The sequence below is a fragment of the Magallana gigas genome, chromosome 7 (assembly GCF_963853765.1).
Source record: "Magallana gigas chromosome 7, xbMagGiga1.1, whole genome shotgun sequence".
Taxonomy (NCBI): Eukaryota; Metazoa; Mollusca; class Bivalvia; order Ostreida; family Ostreidae; genus Magallana; species Magallana gigas.
The window spans coordinates 41,734,842-41,754,256 of NC_088859.1; the positions used below are offsets into that span (position 1 = coordinate 41,734,842).

The 19,415-nt window shown below is 32.6% G+C and overlaps 1 protein-coding gene across 2 annotated transcripts; it reads right to left on the minus strand.

The window, feature by feature from the left end:
• Positions 1 to 133: 133 nt before the first annotated feature.
• On the minus strand, positions 134 to 16,268 carry LOC105348489 (tubulin polyglutamylase TTLL7). Of its 2 annotated transcripts, XM_011457937.4 has the most exons (18): positions 16,125 to 16,268; positions 14,237 to 14,347; positions 9,900 to 10,103; positions 9,425 to 9,482; positions 7,758 to 7,889; positions 7,304 to 7,462; positions 6,710 to 6,926; positions 5,820 to 6,143; positions 5,556 to 5,650; positions 5,249 to 5,390; positions 4,913 to 5,125; positions 4,547 to 4,636; positions 3,810 to 4,148; positions 3,480 to 3,614; positions 3,294 to 3,374; positions 3,015 to 3,175; positions 2,577 to 2,762; positions 134 to 2,428 (listed from the first exon to the last, which is right to left on the minus strand). In XM_011457937.4, the coding sequence occupies exons 2-18, from the start codon at positions 14,289 to 14,291 to the stop codon at positions 2,317 to 2,319; spliced, it is 2,703 nt and encodes a 900-aa protein (XP_011456239.3). In that variant the 5' UTR covers positions 14,292 to 14,347; positions 16,125 to 16,268; the 3' UTR covers positions 134 to 2,316. The 2 variants fall into 2 exon arrangements, with proteins under 2 accessions (XP_011456239.3, XP_065923180.1); XM_066067108.1 differs by lacking the exons at positions 14,237 to 14,347; positions 16,125 to 16,268 and adding an exon at positions 11,652 to 11,797.
• Positions 16,269 to 19,415: the final 3,147 nt, after the last annotated feature.

The following is a 19,415-nucleotide window of genomic DNA, read 5'->3' on the forward strand; positions in this document are numbered from 1 at the left end:
GAATAAAGGGAGAAAACTTTGAAAAGGTAACATTCAGACCACCTACAGTATTTAAATTCAAATTATCTTTGTTATAAAAGGAGCTATAGAATAATTAGTTGTCTTGAAGTTGAATGAATAACAAAATACTCAGTCCTCATAAAAATATTTATTATGAGTTGGTATAACTAATGTCACAATTAACAATGAAATTTCTGAGCCAAAAAGTTCAGAAGATATGGTTTGATTCAAGCAAACAGTTCTTAAAATTTTGTACAATATAAAGTGTGTCAAAACCTCATTCTTTCTATGTTTATTAACAACATCCTCATACAAAGCTATCAAAAAACTTCAACAATACATAAAAAGTTACCATGACACCCGTCAATACAGGAACGCTGGCGTAAACCCACATAATGCATGCAAATAAATATAGCCTTGTAACAAAAACTTTTAAACTCACAAAGCTAAAAAGTTTTTTAACATATATTGTAAATAAGGTGAATATATCACAGCTTGATCCTCCAAAATGCACACTGTACATCCATAATTTAACAAATCTTTAACAATTCAAAGAATTTTTCTAGCCAACAGTTCTCAATGATGCATCGGTATTCATTACAATCAATTCCTTTGGGTACAGTGTATGTTTATATGGTAATGTACATGTCGACACATTAGGTCTGAAAAGTGGCACAAATATAGCACTTGTCATGGACAGCTAAAGTACCAAAGAGGTCATTATTAAATGGGTTTTCTATTCAGTTAGTCTTATTTTACATTTCTCAGTTTTTCAATGTAGATATCAAAATACCTAGTACTTCTTTAATGGATGCAGGGACGTATATACTATTTGGGAAAGGCAGCTATCGTAAGTCTTGCCGAAATCATGTGGTATGTGATTTTGTAGATCAATTTTGAATTTCATTGTAAACAAATATATTGATACGAAACCTTTAAAAAAAGCTATCTTTGAATTATTCTACAATTGTTATTTGTACTTTAGTATATACCTCCCTGATGGATGAGGATATGGGTTGGGTTTGAAAATTCAAAACATGCACTGAATACATAATTTGTACTATAAGTGACTATTTAAGAATGTATGGTAGACAAAAATGACTATGGTAAGTAATACTACACAATTAATACAAGTACATGTAGTAGTAGTTGTTAATTATCACTCATGTACAAAGTGGACGGAATAATGTCTTTCATAGTGTACAACAATAAGTTTATCACTTATACTCCATTATTCACAAATATTCTTCTATTTTTTTTAACAAGTTGTTAGAATTAAGTCTGAAATCTTCGTAAATTTATCTCAAGTACATTTTTTAAAACATTTTTTCTCAAAATCGACATTGTGTTAAATCTGATTCAACTTGGAAACATCACAGACAAATAGTTTTTTGATATAAACTTAAGAATTAACACTGACTAGTTTACAAGATTTTTGGTATATACTGGTATCATATAGTGTTTATGAACATTTGTATTCCAGTTCATATTTTACTTTACAGATGATATAAAGTAGAGAGTTTATGCAAAGTTTAACAAAACAATAATAAAATAAAGAGGAGTATATTTGTACAAGATTATATACTTGACATATCAAAAGTTCTGGATTGGTGGTTCTACCTTTGCATGTATAAGTTATATAAAAGCACCAACATTATAATAATTTCCAAAAGATCTAAAATTTACACTGCTATGTCTACTAATAAGGTGTAAATTAATATGATTAAGGTAGTGGTTTTGAACTATTAAAAATCATCAAAAAAGGATTATATATATACTAAAATAATCTTTGAAAAAAAAATCAAAGAGGAATTAAAAAAATGAAGTATACATTAAAGTATAAAGTATATTTTAAAAAACCCAAGAATACATGCTTGAAACTTCAGATTGAAAAAAATTAATAATTTAAAAAGGTTCTAGTTCTATCGATAATAATCTGAAACTTATCAATGCTTTAGGTTTATAAATAATCTGTTAAAAATCAAGGAACATGTGCCTGCATGATGTATTATAAGTATTTCAGAAAAAAAATGTTTGCCATATTAAACATGTTTATGATATTAAAAGACAAGGTTACTAGTGCACTAGTACTTATTTTGAATACTTAAAAAAATACAACAGCTGTGTAAAAAATAAATTACCGGTAGTAAAAATTTAAATCTTCTGACAAAAAAAAATCAACAAGATAAAAGTTCAAATTCTTAATTAACACAGTTCATTTTAGGAATATTAGCAAGCAACAAGCACAACATGGTGAATCAGTATATGGTAACTGAGAAGTGATTGCACAAAATGAGGAGATAGCTGGTGGGTCCATCATGTGGCGGTCGTGTCGGCCCGAGGGTAGAGCTTGGAGTACCTCTGGCTCAGGGTCTGCGTATTGGGGGGTACCATCAGGGTCGAGGACTTGTCTCTGGAGGACAAAGTTCTAAAACAGAAAAGATCAGGGTCATTTACAGTTCATTAAGTCCGTTGCATGTGCTCTATCAATCCCTCTTGGTCTGGTATGATCTGGATCTCTCTTTCTCTCCCTCTCTCTGTGATGTCCCATGATAAGATACACGTACAGTACTTACCCAGCAGAACTTAGATCGGTGTTTTCAGAGTTTTGTTGACTGGTGGACTTGGCTTCAGCAGCAAACTGATAGACAATCAGCAGACAATCCCGACACAGCTGAACGATTCGCCTGCAGCAGTTGAACTCATTCTCACAAATGTTTTCTGAGCTCTTGCTAAAGATGGTCTCCCAACTTCCATTTTGACTAAAAAAATTCAGAATTACGAGTTACAAATGTATAAGAAATATCTGAAACCTCTTTTCTGCTTTACAAGGAGAAAATCATTGTGTCTTACATAAAAGATACCAATAATTTGAAGAAGATTACATATCTATACCTGTTATCAAATCACATATTTCTTACTTGACTACAAAAATTAGTAAAGTAGATTGAAATAATTTGTATTTGCTATTCACAATTGTATGAGACATATTCAATCCAAATATTTGTAGTCACCTTGTGGTGGAGAAACAGTTCCACAGTCCCTGTCCGTGACTCCACAGCAGACGGTTAAACACCCTGGTAAAAATCCGGTACAGCCGCAGGTTATCCACATCACTGATCCGCCAGATCCGCTGAAGTACAGCTCGCACATTGGAGCGAACAATGTCTATCACCTTGAGAACAGAGTTTTAAATTCAAAATTATGTACCTATTAAAATATGTCACAGTTTATTGTATATAATATGTTATTTTACATTTTTTCATTCTAATTATTGGTTACATCATTCTCACCTTTCTCCTTTTAATTGAGTCCAATTTGACTAGCCAATATGAAGCAATCCTTGGTTTATGGAATTTCCAGTTTTCATGAAGCTAAAAAAAAAAAGATAAGTTCTCTGGTTAAAAAGAAGGTCCATTATAGATTCACTGAAAAATCAAAGTATTTGTAATATGAGCATTATAAGGAGTGTAACTTACAGTATCTAGGATGAACTCTGCCTCTTGATCCGTCTTCCCTGGGAATTTTATTCTCATGTCATTCAATGCCTGAAGAGTTTTCTTTGTCAATTCATCTTCCCTCTCTTTCACAACAGTGATCAAAAAGTTGTCATCCTGTTCAGAGGCAAACAAATTATACATTTAGTTGTCAGATTTACTTTCCATAAAAGTATCTTATTGACCAAAGAGCTTTATTTTTCAATTGTACATTGATGGGCTGAAATATTATTGAAACTCAGAGTGGTTCATAAATTTTCAACAGCAGTTCAATTTGGAAATGATGCATTAGCAAAAGGTTGCTGTACTTACTATAATGGATCTCTGCAAAATGGACTGCTTTCCATTAATTCTAGAGAGTGACTTTGACCTAGAATTCATGGCAGACATATTGCTGGTGGGTCGTGACCTCATACTGGAGACACCAGAGTTTGGACGTGAATTGCAGAGACTAGAAGCATCGTTACTGACCCGGCTGTCAGGTCGCAGTGACCCAGGGCGAGACTTGGTGGAGGGTGGTCTGCTCTCCCGCCTGTTTAAGCTTGGGGACCCTGGGGGTGAGGCATATTCTGCCTCCTCATCCTCTTCTTCTAACTCAAACTCATCCTCCATGGGTGGACTTTGGACACTCATTGGCATACTGGACAGAGGCTGCATGATGTCAAAAAAAGGAAACATTAGCTTAGTTTCATGTGCTCAATTTCTTTAAATTTATAAACATCATGCACATGCATTATTCCAAAGTGTTTGATGCAGATGCTTAGAAACACTAGCATTAGCATTTTTTCATGCAATTGTTTCATTTAGTCCTATGTTGCCATTGCACTCTGAATCTGACAGTTTGTTCAATTTATTTTTGTGTCAAATTAAGTTTGCAAGCATCTCCAACCTTTCCACGTAATGTTTTTGGATACACCTGTTTGTTATTCCCATCATTCCCTTTTTTAACGAGGACAAAGAGTTTAGTATCATCTTGGTTTCTTATAAAATTGAAGAAACAGGTGTTGCAGTCCACTGAACAGATGGACAAGCTGGGCTTGTTGACTTACCTTTGGCCCTCTTTGAACCTTGTTCACTCCTCCTTTTCCATCTTTTTCATCAGCTTCACACTCTGCTATCATATCCAAAATATCTTCCTCCTGTGAAAAAAAGTGAATCCTTGGGTTTTTAAAATGACCAAATGATACAGATATCCTTGCTAATAGATTGCTCCTTCACCTTGCTTTCAAATCTATGACAGGTTAATTGCTATTAAGGGCCCAATTTGGCAATCAGTGTCTAAATAGCAAATATTATGTCATTGAAAATATGATTGTTAAATCTTTCAACTTCAAATTGCCAAAATGAATGTCTGCCATAAAAGCGTGCTAATTAAAGATAGTTAGTGGTCATTGATCTGAATGTTTAGGACTTACCCTCCATTGGTTGTTGTACACTTTCTGTATCTCTTTCTGCATTGCAGGGGCCCGTCCAGACATAACCACTCCAAATATGGAAGACATGATGTTGACATATTTCTGCTGCTTCAGTTTGTCTTCTGAAGGGAATATCCTGCGAAATCTTCCAGCATTCCGATTCTCAAAATCTTCCCGAGCTGTGGCTTTTCTCACTCTTGCTAACTGCTCTTTCTGTAAATCAGCAAAGATATGCATTTTAATTCAACAAAGATTGCTTGCATAATGTGATTTACAAGAGAATAGATAATATGTACTGTAATCAAAAGCCATTTAACTAGGAGTTTAATGTCTTACAAGTTCCTCTTTTCGTTTTTCTATATTAAGCCTCTTTTTCTCTAATTCAGACATGTCAACTTCGTTTCGTTTTGTGGTGCGAAATAATCTCTTCTGGGCCTCGGCCTTCTGAGCAAAGTAATTCCTTCTCTTATCACTCAGCCTGCAAAGAAAAAGCAATAGGTATACCATAAAAACTACTGGAAGCATATGACCAACATAACCATGGAGGTTATAGAAAATATCATTGTACCTTAAAGATCTAATTAAAGAACCTTTATTTGATCTGAATTATGATTTTTAAACTTTCATATTGAGATAAACATACTTGATGTTGAGAAGGCGAACTGTGTCCTCTATGAGAGCTGATTTTATATCAAAGTCAATCTTTTCATCTGTTCCAAAACTGGGAGACCTGTTGATCTGCAAATATAATTCAGAGTTAATTCCCCTAAAGATACACAAATTTTTCTGTTGCTCCATGATTATATACTCATAACTGCAGTGTCCAGATACAAAATTCATAGTAATTTTAAGAATATAAAATCATCCGATAGCTCAGTTACTCCTACATAGTAATTACACTATTTACCTCAAGTAACCATGGATTTAACTTCTTGTCAATCAGCACATCAAAACCCAGCACCTCAAAGCACACGCTATCACTGCCCGGCGGGGCTCCAGGGCGACACATGCGGTAGGCATGTAAGAGGTGGGGCTGGGCCACCAGGAGGGTCTTCACTACCATGTCATAGATACGTCTCCATAGCAACATAGTGTCAAAGTCATTTTTACGTAGATATTCGTTGAAGTAGCGGATTGATCGCTTACTTCCTGTTTCCACAGAATCGCCTTTCTGATAGTATTCATTGTGTTTGTTCACAGAGTAGTTTGTAAGGTGCATGTACAGGTTACTCTGAAAGACAAATAATAAACAATTAAGAAAACAAAAATTTTACAAACAGGGGACAAAATAAACACCTGCCCCTATTGGTTGGTAATGGATGTACGCCTACTCTGTATGAAGCTGTACATAAAAATTATAAAACAATTATCGGCCCTCCCCCCATTCCCCCACCTCCACCACCCAACAATGCAAAAAGGGGAGATAAATCACACATGCATCTAACTGCAATGAAATTACCGTAAAAGAAATTGAAACAAACTGCAGATTGTAGACACCACATATATATGCATTAAATAAAGAATGAACTGTATATTTCTTTATTTTCATGATGCTCTAATTTTGGCTTTTTTCTTTTTTACATCCCCAAAAATACAAAAGAATTAAGCAGAAATTGTACCCATTATTGTTTTCTTTAAGAAACTTTAAAAAGAATAATCCAGTTACTTTATTTTCACAAATTTTGTGTCTTGCGAAAATAGCCCAGATATACTTTATCATATCTTGCATGTGACACAATAACTTCAAATGATTTTGCAATTAGCATAAATTTTTAAGTATCAGTAATTTTAGCTCACCAGGTTGGCGTCAGCGGGATTGACGTATTTGTCTGTACTCATTCTCACTAATCCGTCATTGAATATGAATATTCTTAAAGGATCACATGATGTCACAAGAACATAAATGCGCAAGTCAAATTTGTAGCCCTCCAACAGTAAAGGTTTGTCTATGTATTCCTGTACGATGAAATGTTCAGAGGGTGGTATCTTCTCAGCATTCCTGTATAACTGGATGCTGGAGAACAAATAAGATAAGAATTAGGAAAATGTTTAATAAGGTTGGTTCTATTCTCAAACAAAAGCAGATAGACTTTGTTTTTCGAGTACAATTTTCTGTTTATGATTGAAAAATGTTTTGACAACAGTTTAATTCTAGTCGTAGTCCCCTTAAGCAGACCGGTTACCCAGTAATTTATAATCACTATATTTTGCTGCTATCATTGTGTGACAAAGAGATGCTTGTCTTGTATATCAATTCAATGAACAAAAATAAATTTTATCTAGGGATCAAGGGTTTAACCAAATAAAAACTTTTCTTTATGATGGCCCAGCTAATCTTTGCATAATTGCTTGTTTTAATTAATATGTAACATTCATTAGATCTCCTCTTACCCATGTCCCTGTGCCCCATTGGCAGGCTTCACTATAAAGGTTCTGTACTTTTTCTTGGCCTTCAGATCTTTTGCATAGTTCTGTAACAGACTATGGTCAGCTGGCAGAATCCAGGTCTTTGGGACAAAGTTAAACTCTTCAGCATGGTGTCTCTGGATTCTGAGGGAAAAACAATTAGAATCTTGAATATAATTCGATCTATGCTCAAGTGAAAATATTCATAGGTTGTCATGTAAAAAAATCCTTTAGAATCACATCATTGCTAGAAACAAATTTGTATGTGTGAAGCAAAATGCTCAATGGAACCAAGAAAGAAAGAGATTCCACCTATAAAAAGACTTGGTAGTTAATTCTGTTTTAAATTGTCTTTAATGCAAATCTATCTCATGAAGTACCTCTAATCAAAAGACTTAGTCTCAGAGAATGAGACCTTTAATACCAAACTCTCCCTTACTTCATCATGTTCCGAGCGAGGCAGTCTTTTCTTGTGACTTCCACCATGCCAGGGAAATGGTTGATTCTCTGGAATGGTTTCAACTCTGTGATTCTGTCGGCTGAGACAAAACTGTCACTCCATATGAGGTAGCTGTACAACAAACATTGTTAGATTCAGAAGGGTGGTACTAAAAGCATAATTTACCATGGACGCAAAACAAACAGATTGTGCATCATTTTTTGTGTTATTGCAAAGGTTTTAAAGATATATCCATCTTAAGAGTTATAAATTTGAGGAGATTTTGGTCCTCCATTTGGTAGTTTGAGATGGAAAGAGGAGTAATTCTTTTTTTACAAATTTCTATCTTTTTTTGTTGAATTGCTTTTACTGTAACAAAATTATAATGAAATGATTGAATAAAATTTACATTATAAAATCCCTATGAAATAAACATTAATTGCAGCCTAACCACTTTGAAAAAAAGCAGACAAAACTGTTCAGGAGATTCCACTTTTACAATCATAGAATGGCAGTGTATATGAAGAAAATATTTAATTACACATCAATCAGTGCACACTGACTGTACATGCAAATATAGTTAAGAACTGACTAAAATGATACAAAATCTCAATCTATAAATAGAGACCAATGATTAAAAATATTGAAAAATAATTCTAACACAATACTACCAAAAGACAAGTAACTGTTGTTTTGTGAATACACAATACATGTATTGCCAGACACATTGTAATTATACAATGGAACAACAGCAGAGAAGAAGCACAATAATAAAGCCATATTGTGCTATGGAATATTGCATTGCTTACAGATTTCTGTTTAGTGGTACATAACTTACGTATTGTCTTCAAAATATGGAAGTACATAACTAGAAAACACAAGAAATTCAAGAATGCTTACTCAGAATTAAGGATCAATTTTTTCCCCTTTTTATAGACAGTGTATCCAATATCATGTACTGTACAAATCAAGTTATCAACACATTTATTATTCAGAGCCTGTTTACTAAGAAACGCTTACACACATTTCTTTACAGCGTTTTTAATTAAATAACAGGTTGATGTTGTACAGTGAAATTTGTTCATATGTACTGTATTTGAATGGGCTAGCTGAGATTTACAAATTGGACAGTGTCAAAATTAAGGAAATCATAGGAATGGTTTGTTATCAAGATATTCTTGGGAATTTAAAACAATAAGGGTTGTATTGGATACCTTGATTCATAGTTTCTATTGTTATAAACAATAAAGTCAAGTATGATTTTATAATTATTTTCTTTCCCAAAATTGTTATCTAACATCATAGCACAAATAAGTACGAATCTTTAAGTCAAGACTCAAGAGATTGTATCCCACTAGGACTTAATTTTTACCTGTCCAAAAATTGTTAAAACTTTTTATTTTGGTAAGATACTGTTAAATTTGTGAAATTTCAAAACAGTGAGTGTATTTTGATTATAATGTACTCTTATCCACATTCATATCGACAGGTATCCCATGCCCCCATGAAGCTATCAGATTGGATTGGATCAATGACCCCCTCACGCTAACATCCGTGCCAACGAAAGATATTAATATAAGTTGTAGAACTTGTTTGTCAATCATTGTAAAATGATAAAGTTCAGGATCAGAATTTACTGTTACATTGTATTAAAATATTCTACAAACCTGTTTGGATCATCTTCCTTGCAAATATCAAATTTGCATTTTTCACAAACAAGGCGTACTATAAAAAAGAAGAATTCATTTCATATTGTTTTCAATCAATATGCTAAAATTTTGTTCCTTTTTCTAGTTCATAATTACAGTGTAGCATGTTTTTGTTTATGTGCAGCATGTGTGTATTTGACAAAAAGCACACATCTTATATATCTGTGACATGGTAATCCACACAAAATCTCCTTCTTCCAATGATGTGTTTTTTATGTGCACTACTAAATGCATTCTTTCTTGGAGAGACCAAGGAAGGTAGTTTGGGTTAGATTACCGAGTACAATAAATCTGTACCTTTATATATTCAAATGAAATTACTCAAAGTTTGATTTACAATCAAGACTTTTTTTTATTGATTCTCTTGGTGATGATAAATGAATTAAAATGACTGAAATATTCATCATGACCAGTACAATTTACTAGTACTTACTGACTTCATATCTTGTACCACTCAGGTTAGCAGTGATCCCATGTTTTTTCTTGCGTTTCTTCTTTGGTGCTGGTACTGCCTTTTTCTCCTCCGTTTCGGTGTTCCGTTTTTCTTCAGGGGCTGGTTGCCGAGCACTCTGTAACAGGGAGGACTGCGTAGCTCCTGGGCGCCGGGCATATTGCGTTAAAGATGTCAAGGTCACATCTGAAAGGTTAAGGTCAGTAAGATTATTTACCCTCATTAGATTACAAATATATTACTGACAACCAGGAAGTTACATTTACAGTTTATATTGTACATCTCTTTTTGAACCACTCTTAAGTCGGTCATGTTCAGTGAGTTTGAATATTTTATGCTCTGTTTTCATAATAATAAAAGTGACTACCGGTAATAGCCTGACCAAAATTCAGGTTTGTAAATCAAGTTTTTCTGGTAAGGATGTATTGAAATTTGATGTGTACATATTGCTGCATACATGTATTAATATAAAAAGCTTTATGTTAATTGCTACTGTATATGTGACTATGAACATGTTATTTTAAATAAACAGTTAATGACAGCACAAACACCTCATATGTTCATTTGTTATGACACAGTTTTACCATCTTTCTCTCTCTTTCTCTTTCTCTCTCTCTCTCTCTCTCTCTCTCTCTCTCTCTCTCTCTCTCTCTCTCTCTCCTGATATTCTTCACATTTACATTAACACTTCATGCATGAACCAAAAGTACTAATGATAGCATGAACCAAAAGCACTATATATAATGATAGCATGAACCAAAAGCACTATATATATAATGATAGCATGAACCAAAAGAACTAATGATAATATTCATTAGACAATTAAGAAATCAAATTTGACTACTTTTTGAGAAATGGGACCAGGGTTCAACAATAATTAAGAAATATGGAAAACACTAGATTTTATTTTTACAGTAGATTAAAATCATGATGGACATTTAAATCATTCTAAGGAAATGGCCAGGACTGAAAGGCTACTGTAAAAGCAGAAAGTAACTGGCAAAGATATAAACTCAAGGTGGTCATAAAAAATTTTGATTGAAGAATTCAAAACAAACTTTATATGATGAATAAAATTACTTACAAGATTGTTTAACCCTATCAGTGGATTCAGTCATTTTGAACAATGTTCATTCACCTTTAATACGCTCCAAAGGAGTTAATCCAAATGGATTATGTTATTTAGCGATTATTGTGCCTGGCTTGGATTATCAAGGGGCATGCACTCTTTTTTGTGTTAGGATTATAGTTAATAGTCATTTGACGCAAAACTTGCTATAAAGACTTAGGATACTGTAACACTTATTATGGACATAACATTATGTTCCTGGATTTCCAACTATTTCTTTATTAAAATTATTTTTTCAAAGCTTGCGAGCTCTATCTACGGTACTGTACTAATAAATGTACAAGCAAGTAACACAAGTGATTTGAAAATTATCACACTGAAAAAATTCTTCCAATTCATGAAATTTATCTGAATAATGAATACATGTATTTATGATTTGAATAGCCATCAGTTTAGTTGACTTTCTTTAAACTATTATCATTTCATAATTCTTTACAAAAAACCAAATTTAAAAGTGTGCATGCTACTTTGTTTCTAGATATTAAAATATTCTTTGTTTAATCAAAGAAATAGTTATCTTAATACACATGCAGTCATTTAAATATCATTTTAATTGACCTCCTACAGACAAAAAAATGCTTGATCAAGCAAAAAATATAGCTTACCAGAATACCACATTAGTGTTAATTTATCCTGATTAAATGCTCGTCCCTTCTACCAATGACAAAGATACACTGACATACAAGTGTCAAAAACTTCGACATCTATGGAATAAATGATCAGCCCAAGGTAGAAAAGCGCTCTGAACTTATTGATTTAAATGAACATAGGAATTGGAAGTTTAATTCCAATATTTGGCCTCCTTGTATTAGCTGAATGATATCTCATACCCTCTCTACCTGCGAAATGGGAAATCATTGAGTGCTAACTGGTTGAGGTTATGTATGGGCCATTTCCTTTCTTTTTCATTGATTTAAGGGAAGTAAGTTATCAAATGGACAGTTAATTATTCATATATGTTGTTTCTGCCAGACAGGCAGATTGCAAAAGAAGAGAATTAACAACACTGTGGATACCTGGCAATTATACCTGTGAAGATCAAAAGGAATTTATACTATTATATCACTCATCCAGACATTTACGTAATTACTACCCCTAAATAAGAGGTTCATTTAACTTGGTAACTCTCAATTTTTTAAGGCAGCAAAATCAATAGCTCAAACATCAGTAATTACGGGGGAAACATTACAAGAGATCAATAGACTTTTCTAAGTGACTCTTCTTTGTCTAAAGGTTTAAATAGTCTCAAATAGCTAAACCAAAGAATACCCTTAACTTAGTATCAAGTAGACATGCATACATGCTAACAAAGTGGTTTATAAGGGCAACTGGCAAACTTACAGCTATGACAGTAAATAAAGAGATCTGGATAAATGTTGCTTTAATCATGAAACAAAACGGTACCTCTGACATTGACATCTCTTTTGGAATTATTAAGTCCGTCTAACATACATGCATGCTTGCAAATTTCCTCATTGAGGTGTACATATGATATAACATGATATTTTTTAATATTTATCAAGTTCTAAAACATATGGTTCTATATTTGATTTAAACAATGCCAAATAAATGGTTATAATACACAGCAAATGAACAGGACCAAAAGAGGTTTGAACTAGATTGCTTGTTGAAATATTCATTGGGTTCATTTGTCTTCTTTACACTTGGACTACATTATGGATGAATTCATCACCGTTACTCATCATGTTTGCATTGATCACGACAAACTTAAATCATCCACCTGTATCAGACTGCTATCCAAGTCTTAATCCAGACTGAATGCAGAAATATCCAATATGTTTAACAAAAACTCACTACAGTAAGTAATCAAAGCACTGATAGTACTGGAAAGTGGTTAGCTTGAAGCTTGTTTGAAATACATTTATCTGCATTAAAATATTATATGCTGAAAAAAGTCAACATTTTGCGATAAGACTAGCCAATATCTTTCCCTTCCTGTAATACTGGTTTATGTGTTTTCTAAAATTTGGGCCAACATTCTTGCATCATTAAAAGAACAACCACTATATTGTGATCATAAATGAAAATGTGAATTGCTTCAAAAAATTTAAAAAGTTCCTACTTCAGTACTTTCAATACTCTGATTTATCATAGATAGTGCTATGATGAAGCAATCAGGTAGTGTAATAGTTTTGGTTACATGACATAAAGCAAACTGCTTAAATATGACATGCAGTATTTGAAATCTATTTTGTACAACCAAATTAAAGATAACAAATTGCAAGGTACAGAAAAATGTTTTGTAGATTCAGATATGAATATTTCTATTTGTTAGAAATTGACATACTAGCCCAATGCTTATACCCAATTGCAGGGGATGAAATCATTTATTACCAGCACAGGCCCCAGGGCCATAAATGTTAGACGAGCTCAACTTTTGATCTCAGACTCACTTTTCCACTATCTATTCCTTTTGTAAAATTGAAACTGAGATCAAGTCCCAATGAGCTTGCCTAACTTTTATGGCCCAAAAGTCTGGTAAATAAATACAGCAATGGACAAAAAATCTATATATATGCAAAGTTATTTCAAGATATGGGGTTCAAACACTATTATCTTAAAATGACTGACAATCTTCAACCCACCAGTGGCTTTATGATATGTACATATATATGTATAGTCTTAATGGGTAAACCATGCATATACAGTGTTAATTTTCAATAATGTTCACAATGATCTATTTTCACTTTTTTTGCAATCACTTTTACATAGCAAATTAATAAATATGCAGAATTAAATCTTGTATTATAATTCATAAGAAACTTTTTAAACTCAAAAAATGAGTGGCAAAATTAAAATGTTACATATTCCCTCCATTTTCATAAATTTTGTGACACACGAAAAAAACAGATATATATACCATATATAATCGAAGGAAAAATGTTTTAATTTTTATATACAATTTTTCAAAAATAAAAATAACACAGAGTACTGTTTGGCTTACTGCAATACACTCAGGTCTTTGGTTGACAGTACTCTACCAAACCAGATTATTTTCTAATTCAACGGTCGATCTTGATTCAAGACCTTGATGAAATTCTGATCGATTTCACTTCTTTGGTTAAAGTGTTTTAAATAAAATATAATCAAGTTTAATTAATCTCATTAACAGTGATCTTTTTCTACATGAAAAACGAGCAGGAAAATGAGTACATTTCCGATTTCTGACCTTGTTTGTCCATCATAAGAGACGTCAAAGACGCACTAGGCTTTATTCCTGGCATCCTGGCTTTTGTTGATGGTCAGTTTTACAACTAGGTGAATTCAAGCCATTATGCACCTGGAAGTAGAAAGATCTTTGTAAATGTATCCACATTTTATAAAACTATGAGAATTTGTTCATTTCAAGCTATGTTTTGGAGTGCAGGGGATACAAGCTTCTGAATTTTGAAAATTGTTCACAGAATGGAATTAAGCTCATTTTTCATCACTCAAATCATAAGAGTGTTTATATAAATTCAGTGGTAGGTGCAATTGCACAGCCACTAAAGTTCCTTAACATGCTTTGGTTAAATACAAGTATGACTGATTGCAGAACTATCTTAATATATGTCAGATTTTGCTCAAAGATGCTTTAAAACCAAGAGCTTCCCTTATGTTGTCTTTTGTCAGGAGTGCAAACCCACCAAACCCCCTTTAGATCTGTGCATGTACACATACAGTCAAATAACTCTGGTAGTTTCTAAGATTTTTAGAAATGGCTTTTAATTAATCCATTTTTAGGATAAAGACTGCAGGTCAATCACAGTATTAAAGTCATATTAAAGAAATGTATTATTCATGATATACTTAAGGGAATATACAAAGAATATTGATCAAACAGCAGACAAGACAGCCTCTCTCTCTCTCTCTCTCTCTCTCTCTCTCTCTCTCTCTCTCTCTCTCTCTCTCTCTCTCCTGTATCCTGCTATTTGTAACTGTGCATACTCCATCTTATTTTCTCCCTTGTTTCACTACTCCAAAAATAAATATTTTCTTGACTAATTTATTGAAAAACAAAACCGATTTTTTAGGATTGGTGCGTTCGTTACAAATTACATTTAATATTCATTTGACGTACAAATAAACGACAACACAAAAATAACCATTTAACAGCAGTTCAATATATCTAAAAAAAAAACATGTGTGGGTCAGAGTGGCTAGGGAAAGCCAAAGACACAACCTGTAGACTAAGTGTTTGTAATAAACGTCGCATTAATCGAATTCTCCTTTTTAAATCTATTTATACTCAGCGCAAAATCGCTCGTGCATGAAATAACCAGTCTTGAAGTTAACCAGATAATACAAAAACTATCAGAAATTAACAAAGTTAAAAATGTAAAGAAATAAATATCTACCGCTGTGTGAAGTTTCTGATATTTTGAAAACTGCGTGTGATGCACGATATCATGATTACACCTGTACTCTGACAATTAAATTGTTTATGTGTATTTATCAATTGTCATATGTACATGTATTTTAAGTTCCTGAAATATAGGTTGTTTTTGATTCACTGTGCATGTAACACTGAAGTGGACAGGCATAGCCTAAGTCCAAGCTATGTCTTGGTCACTTCTCTTAAAAGAGACTGCATGTATGATCAACTATGATTTCATGTCAGATGACTGTATCAGCTTATACATTCATGATGATTCTACAATAATTTATGATGACTGCATATATATATGTATATATATCTACAATCAGATTATACATTTAGAATCAAGATAAAGTTTCAAGATATTGTTCAAGTGAACATCCCTGTAAAAGTTAATCACATTTATTATACACATGATTTTACCTTCAATACATTTTGTGTGAAATTGTAGTATAATGCTGAAGTTGACACGGACAGAAAAATATTCCCAGATATATAAGATAAACAAATGTTACTGAAATTATTCCCCCAACACGTTTTATTTCCCACTGCCAAGCAGGACTAAACATTAGATAGACTAATTATTCAGCATAATTACTTCGATAACCTTTGTTATTGTTGATATCGGTAGCCATTTTTCAGCGTTCGTTCTGTAACAAGATTTTTATACGTACAAGCTTGATAAATCATATCTATTTACCTTCTGTTTTAACTTCTAAAGATCTTTTTTATGCTTAAAAAGTCAAAATATGTATCCAATAGCAGGTGCCCGTCAAACCAGCGCCATATTTGTTTGATCACGTGATAACGCAAGTTCATTCTACCTAGCAACAAAGGCACAGTGTATATTTAAAGCTATATGTTGCAAAAAGATTCGGGTATCTCGTTTATTATGTTATGTATATAGTATAATCCACAATATCACATTCTCTCAGTATATAGAAAAAATGCACAACGCTATAAACGAACGAAAATAATAAAATAAGGCCCATGGGTTAAAACACTCACCTGAACTTCCATTATGACTTGATCCATATCACTTCCACAGGTCCACTGTCAATTTAATGTCAAACTATGTGTTTGATTGTGAAATACACCCATCGAAATAGTTAGATTAATAAATATCATCAAATTCAGTCCGTTCTAACTTAAATTATGGTTATTAATAACTTATAATCATATATTTCTCCCATTTCTTATATGTATCGTTCCGGTTTTCTGGGATTTTCGAGTTCATTATGCTTTGAATGTTAAACATGGTTTTTCAATTTCAGTAGAATAATAAACGTCCAGGTTTTTGTTTTGAAAAGGTCCCTCTTTCTCGTAAGGCTGATTGGCGTGGCCGAAATTCAAAAGCAGGGGATTTTGAATGTCAAATGACATTAATGATACCCGTATAAAATGCTGAGAGGTTGCACAGGGTGTTCAGAATTGAAAAGTTACTAATGGAATAAATATGTGTTGAACATATTTTATTGACTAATGCCAAAAGGATTGGACACAAGTTCCAAAAACTTAGAATGTCCTCTCCTTGTACATAATATATTACAGTGCCATACAATGCCAGTTAACATTGATAACAGTTATAGAACATGTAATGAAATACAAATAAATCATTAGTTTTAAATCTAGAATTAGAATTGGGATGGATAAGAAAGTTATGCAAATAATTTAAAAACTTAGATAAATCTACCACACTTTTGTATAAATGTATGAACTTCTTTAAATATTTTTATGTTTTCATCATAAGATAAAGTTTTGTCAACCCAAAGTAACAAATGTACATCAATTATATCCAAAAAGTTCAGTGATAAAAGATTATACATAAATGATTGTCTTAATGATGAATATTTTTTACAAACGAAGAACAAGTGATGTGCATCTTCTAAACTTCCACATGAACACATTGGGTTGGCTATTATGTTACACCGATAAAGATCACAATTGAGAACACAATTATGCCTTAATTTCGTATGAATGATATTCAAGAATCTTTTACCAAAAGAAAAATACTTAGGAGGTTTTGTATAATTGCTCTGTAGTGATTTCTTAAAAATATTTAACGAAGTAGCTTCCTTGGTATTATTATTCAGACTATTCCACTTACGATTAGTGTCAGGAAAAAATGACTTATTAAAAGCTTCTAGTCTACATCTAGGCAAAGAATAGTTTGAGGAGTTTCTAGTATTATAGTTGGAAGTGACATTTCTAATTTCAGGAGTTATGTCTTTTAGATAAGAAGGAACAAGATTGTTATGAATTTTGAACATAGTAGATAATTTAAGGCGGTCTCGTCTCGTTATTAATGGTTTCCATCCTGTTTCCAAATATAGAGAATTTCTTGAGGCTATGACTGAAAGACCTGAAACTATTCTTGCTGCATGAAGTTGAACCTTTTCAAGCTTATCCATATCAAATTGGGTACATCCAGACCAAACTTCAACAGCATACATGTACTCTAGTTGTGGTCTTATAAATGATACATACATTTGTGCTAAAATATCTCTAGATACAGTAAATTTAAGTTTTTTAAGTAGACCAAGTTTTTTGTAAGCTTTTTTAAAAATGATGTCTATGTGGTTAGACCAACTTAAATTTGAAGATAACAATACTCCTAGATGCTTGTGTTGTGAAACATATTCCAAGGTACAATCATCAAACAACAAATTAGGAAATTTTTCAACATTTTTAAAACTAAAGAATACAGCTTTTGTTTTTTGTGGATTAAATTCTAGAAGCCATTGCTTTGACCATTCCTTCAGTACATGAAGATCATAATTAAGATTATCTTCTATGACAGAAATATAAAAGGTAAGACATAATCATATATAACGACGTATACGTTTATTTAATTTCTCATTAGGTTGCTTTAAGTTTTAACTTAAAAAGCGACAAATTAATGCTTTTCAATAGACAATTATTTATCAATTGCGTACATCCGAAAATTCCTCTTCTTCACTTTTATTGATTTTCATAAAAATACATTATATGCTATAAGCGACTTTTAAAAAAACATGAAAAACACTTTAAATTGACACAAATTAAGGAGTAAAGTACTGCATTTTCTTTTGATATGTCCTTTCCTTTAATTCAAAGAAAATTACAAAAACAAACACGAAGACGGATTTATTGCGGACATTTGTAATGGAAACTGGCATCTCTAAGTGATTTTGTAATGATATGATATGAACATCGAAATATCTTGCAAAGTGTGACGGAAACGGGAATTTGTAAAAGACAATAATGCTTAACTTGAATACAAGTCTGTCCCAGGTTAATGCTTCCGACACTTTTTGATGATTTCTAATTAAAATAAACACATGATGAACCTCTGCAATTCAGTCAACTGAGTGTTAACTGAATGGTCTGGAAAGGTGACTGAATGGCATAGCTATGCCAATCAGTCACCTTTCAGTTGACTGAATGGCAGAGGTTCATCCTGTGAAACATACCTGTTAATGAAGTAAAATTCAAATCGATAAAGTGGGAAGATTCAAAATTTCTTCATTGATACATCTTCTGTTTGTCTCCGGATAATTTCACATGAACAAAAACAAACATCCTACGGAGAATCAAAATGGGAAATGGTTACATTTTTTCTCCATTCGGAAGTACTCGGGACAATTCACACAATTTTTTAATGTAATCATCCGGGGTACTTAATATTGTTTGCAATGCAAAATCCCCGTAGACTTTCTATTTTGGAATGTGCAATAAAACTGAAGAGATAGAGGGGGCTTTTCAAAACAGATATTCTGGACTTTTTTCGTTGCAGTGAATGAATGTAGTTTGAGGTATTTATGATTATCAAGACATTATGCAAAAAATAATTGAAGCAGAAACTTGGGACATAGAATAGCATAGGCAAAACCTTAATTTGCATACGTTGAGTTTTTATGATTGCACACTTTCTGAATGTACTAGTATTCAGTGTAATGTAACTTTTAGCAAAGTATATTTCAGCTTCCTGGATTTTATTTTCATTACCAAA

Coding starts and splice junctions, on each gene's coding strand:
- LOC105348489 (XM_011457937.4), bottom strand. CDS start 14,291: ATGCCAGGAATAAAGCCTAGTGCGTCTTTGACGTCTCTTATGATGGAC. Junction 5,651..5,819: donor TAAATCCATGGTTACTTGAG/GTAAATAGTGTA, acceptor TTATATTTGCAG/ATCAACAGGTCTCCCAGTTT. Junction 4,149..4,546: donor AGGTTCAAAGAGGGCCAAAG/GTAAGTCAACAA, acceptor GACATCATGCAG/CCTCTGTCCAGTATGCCAAT.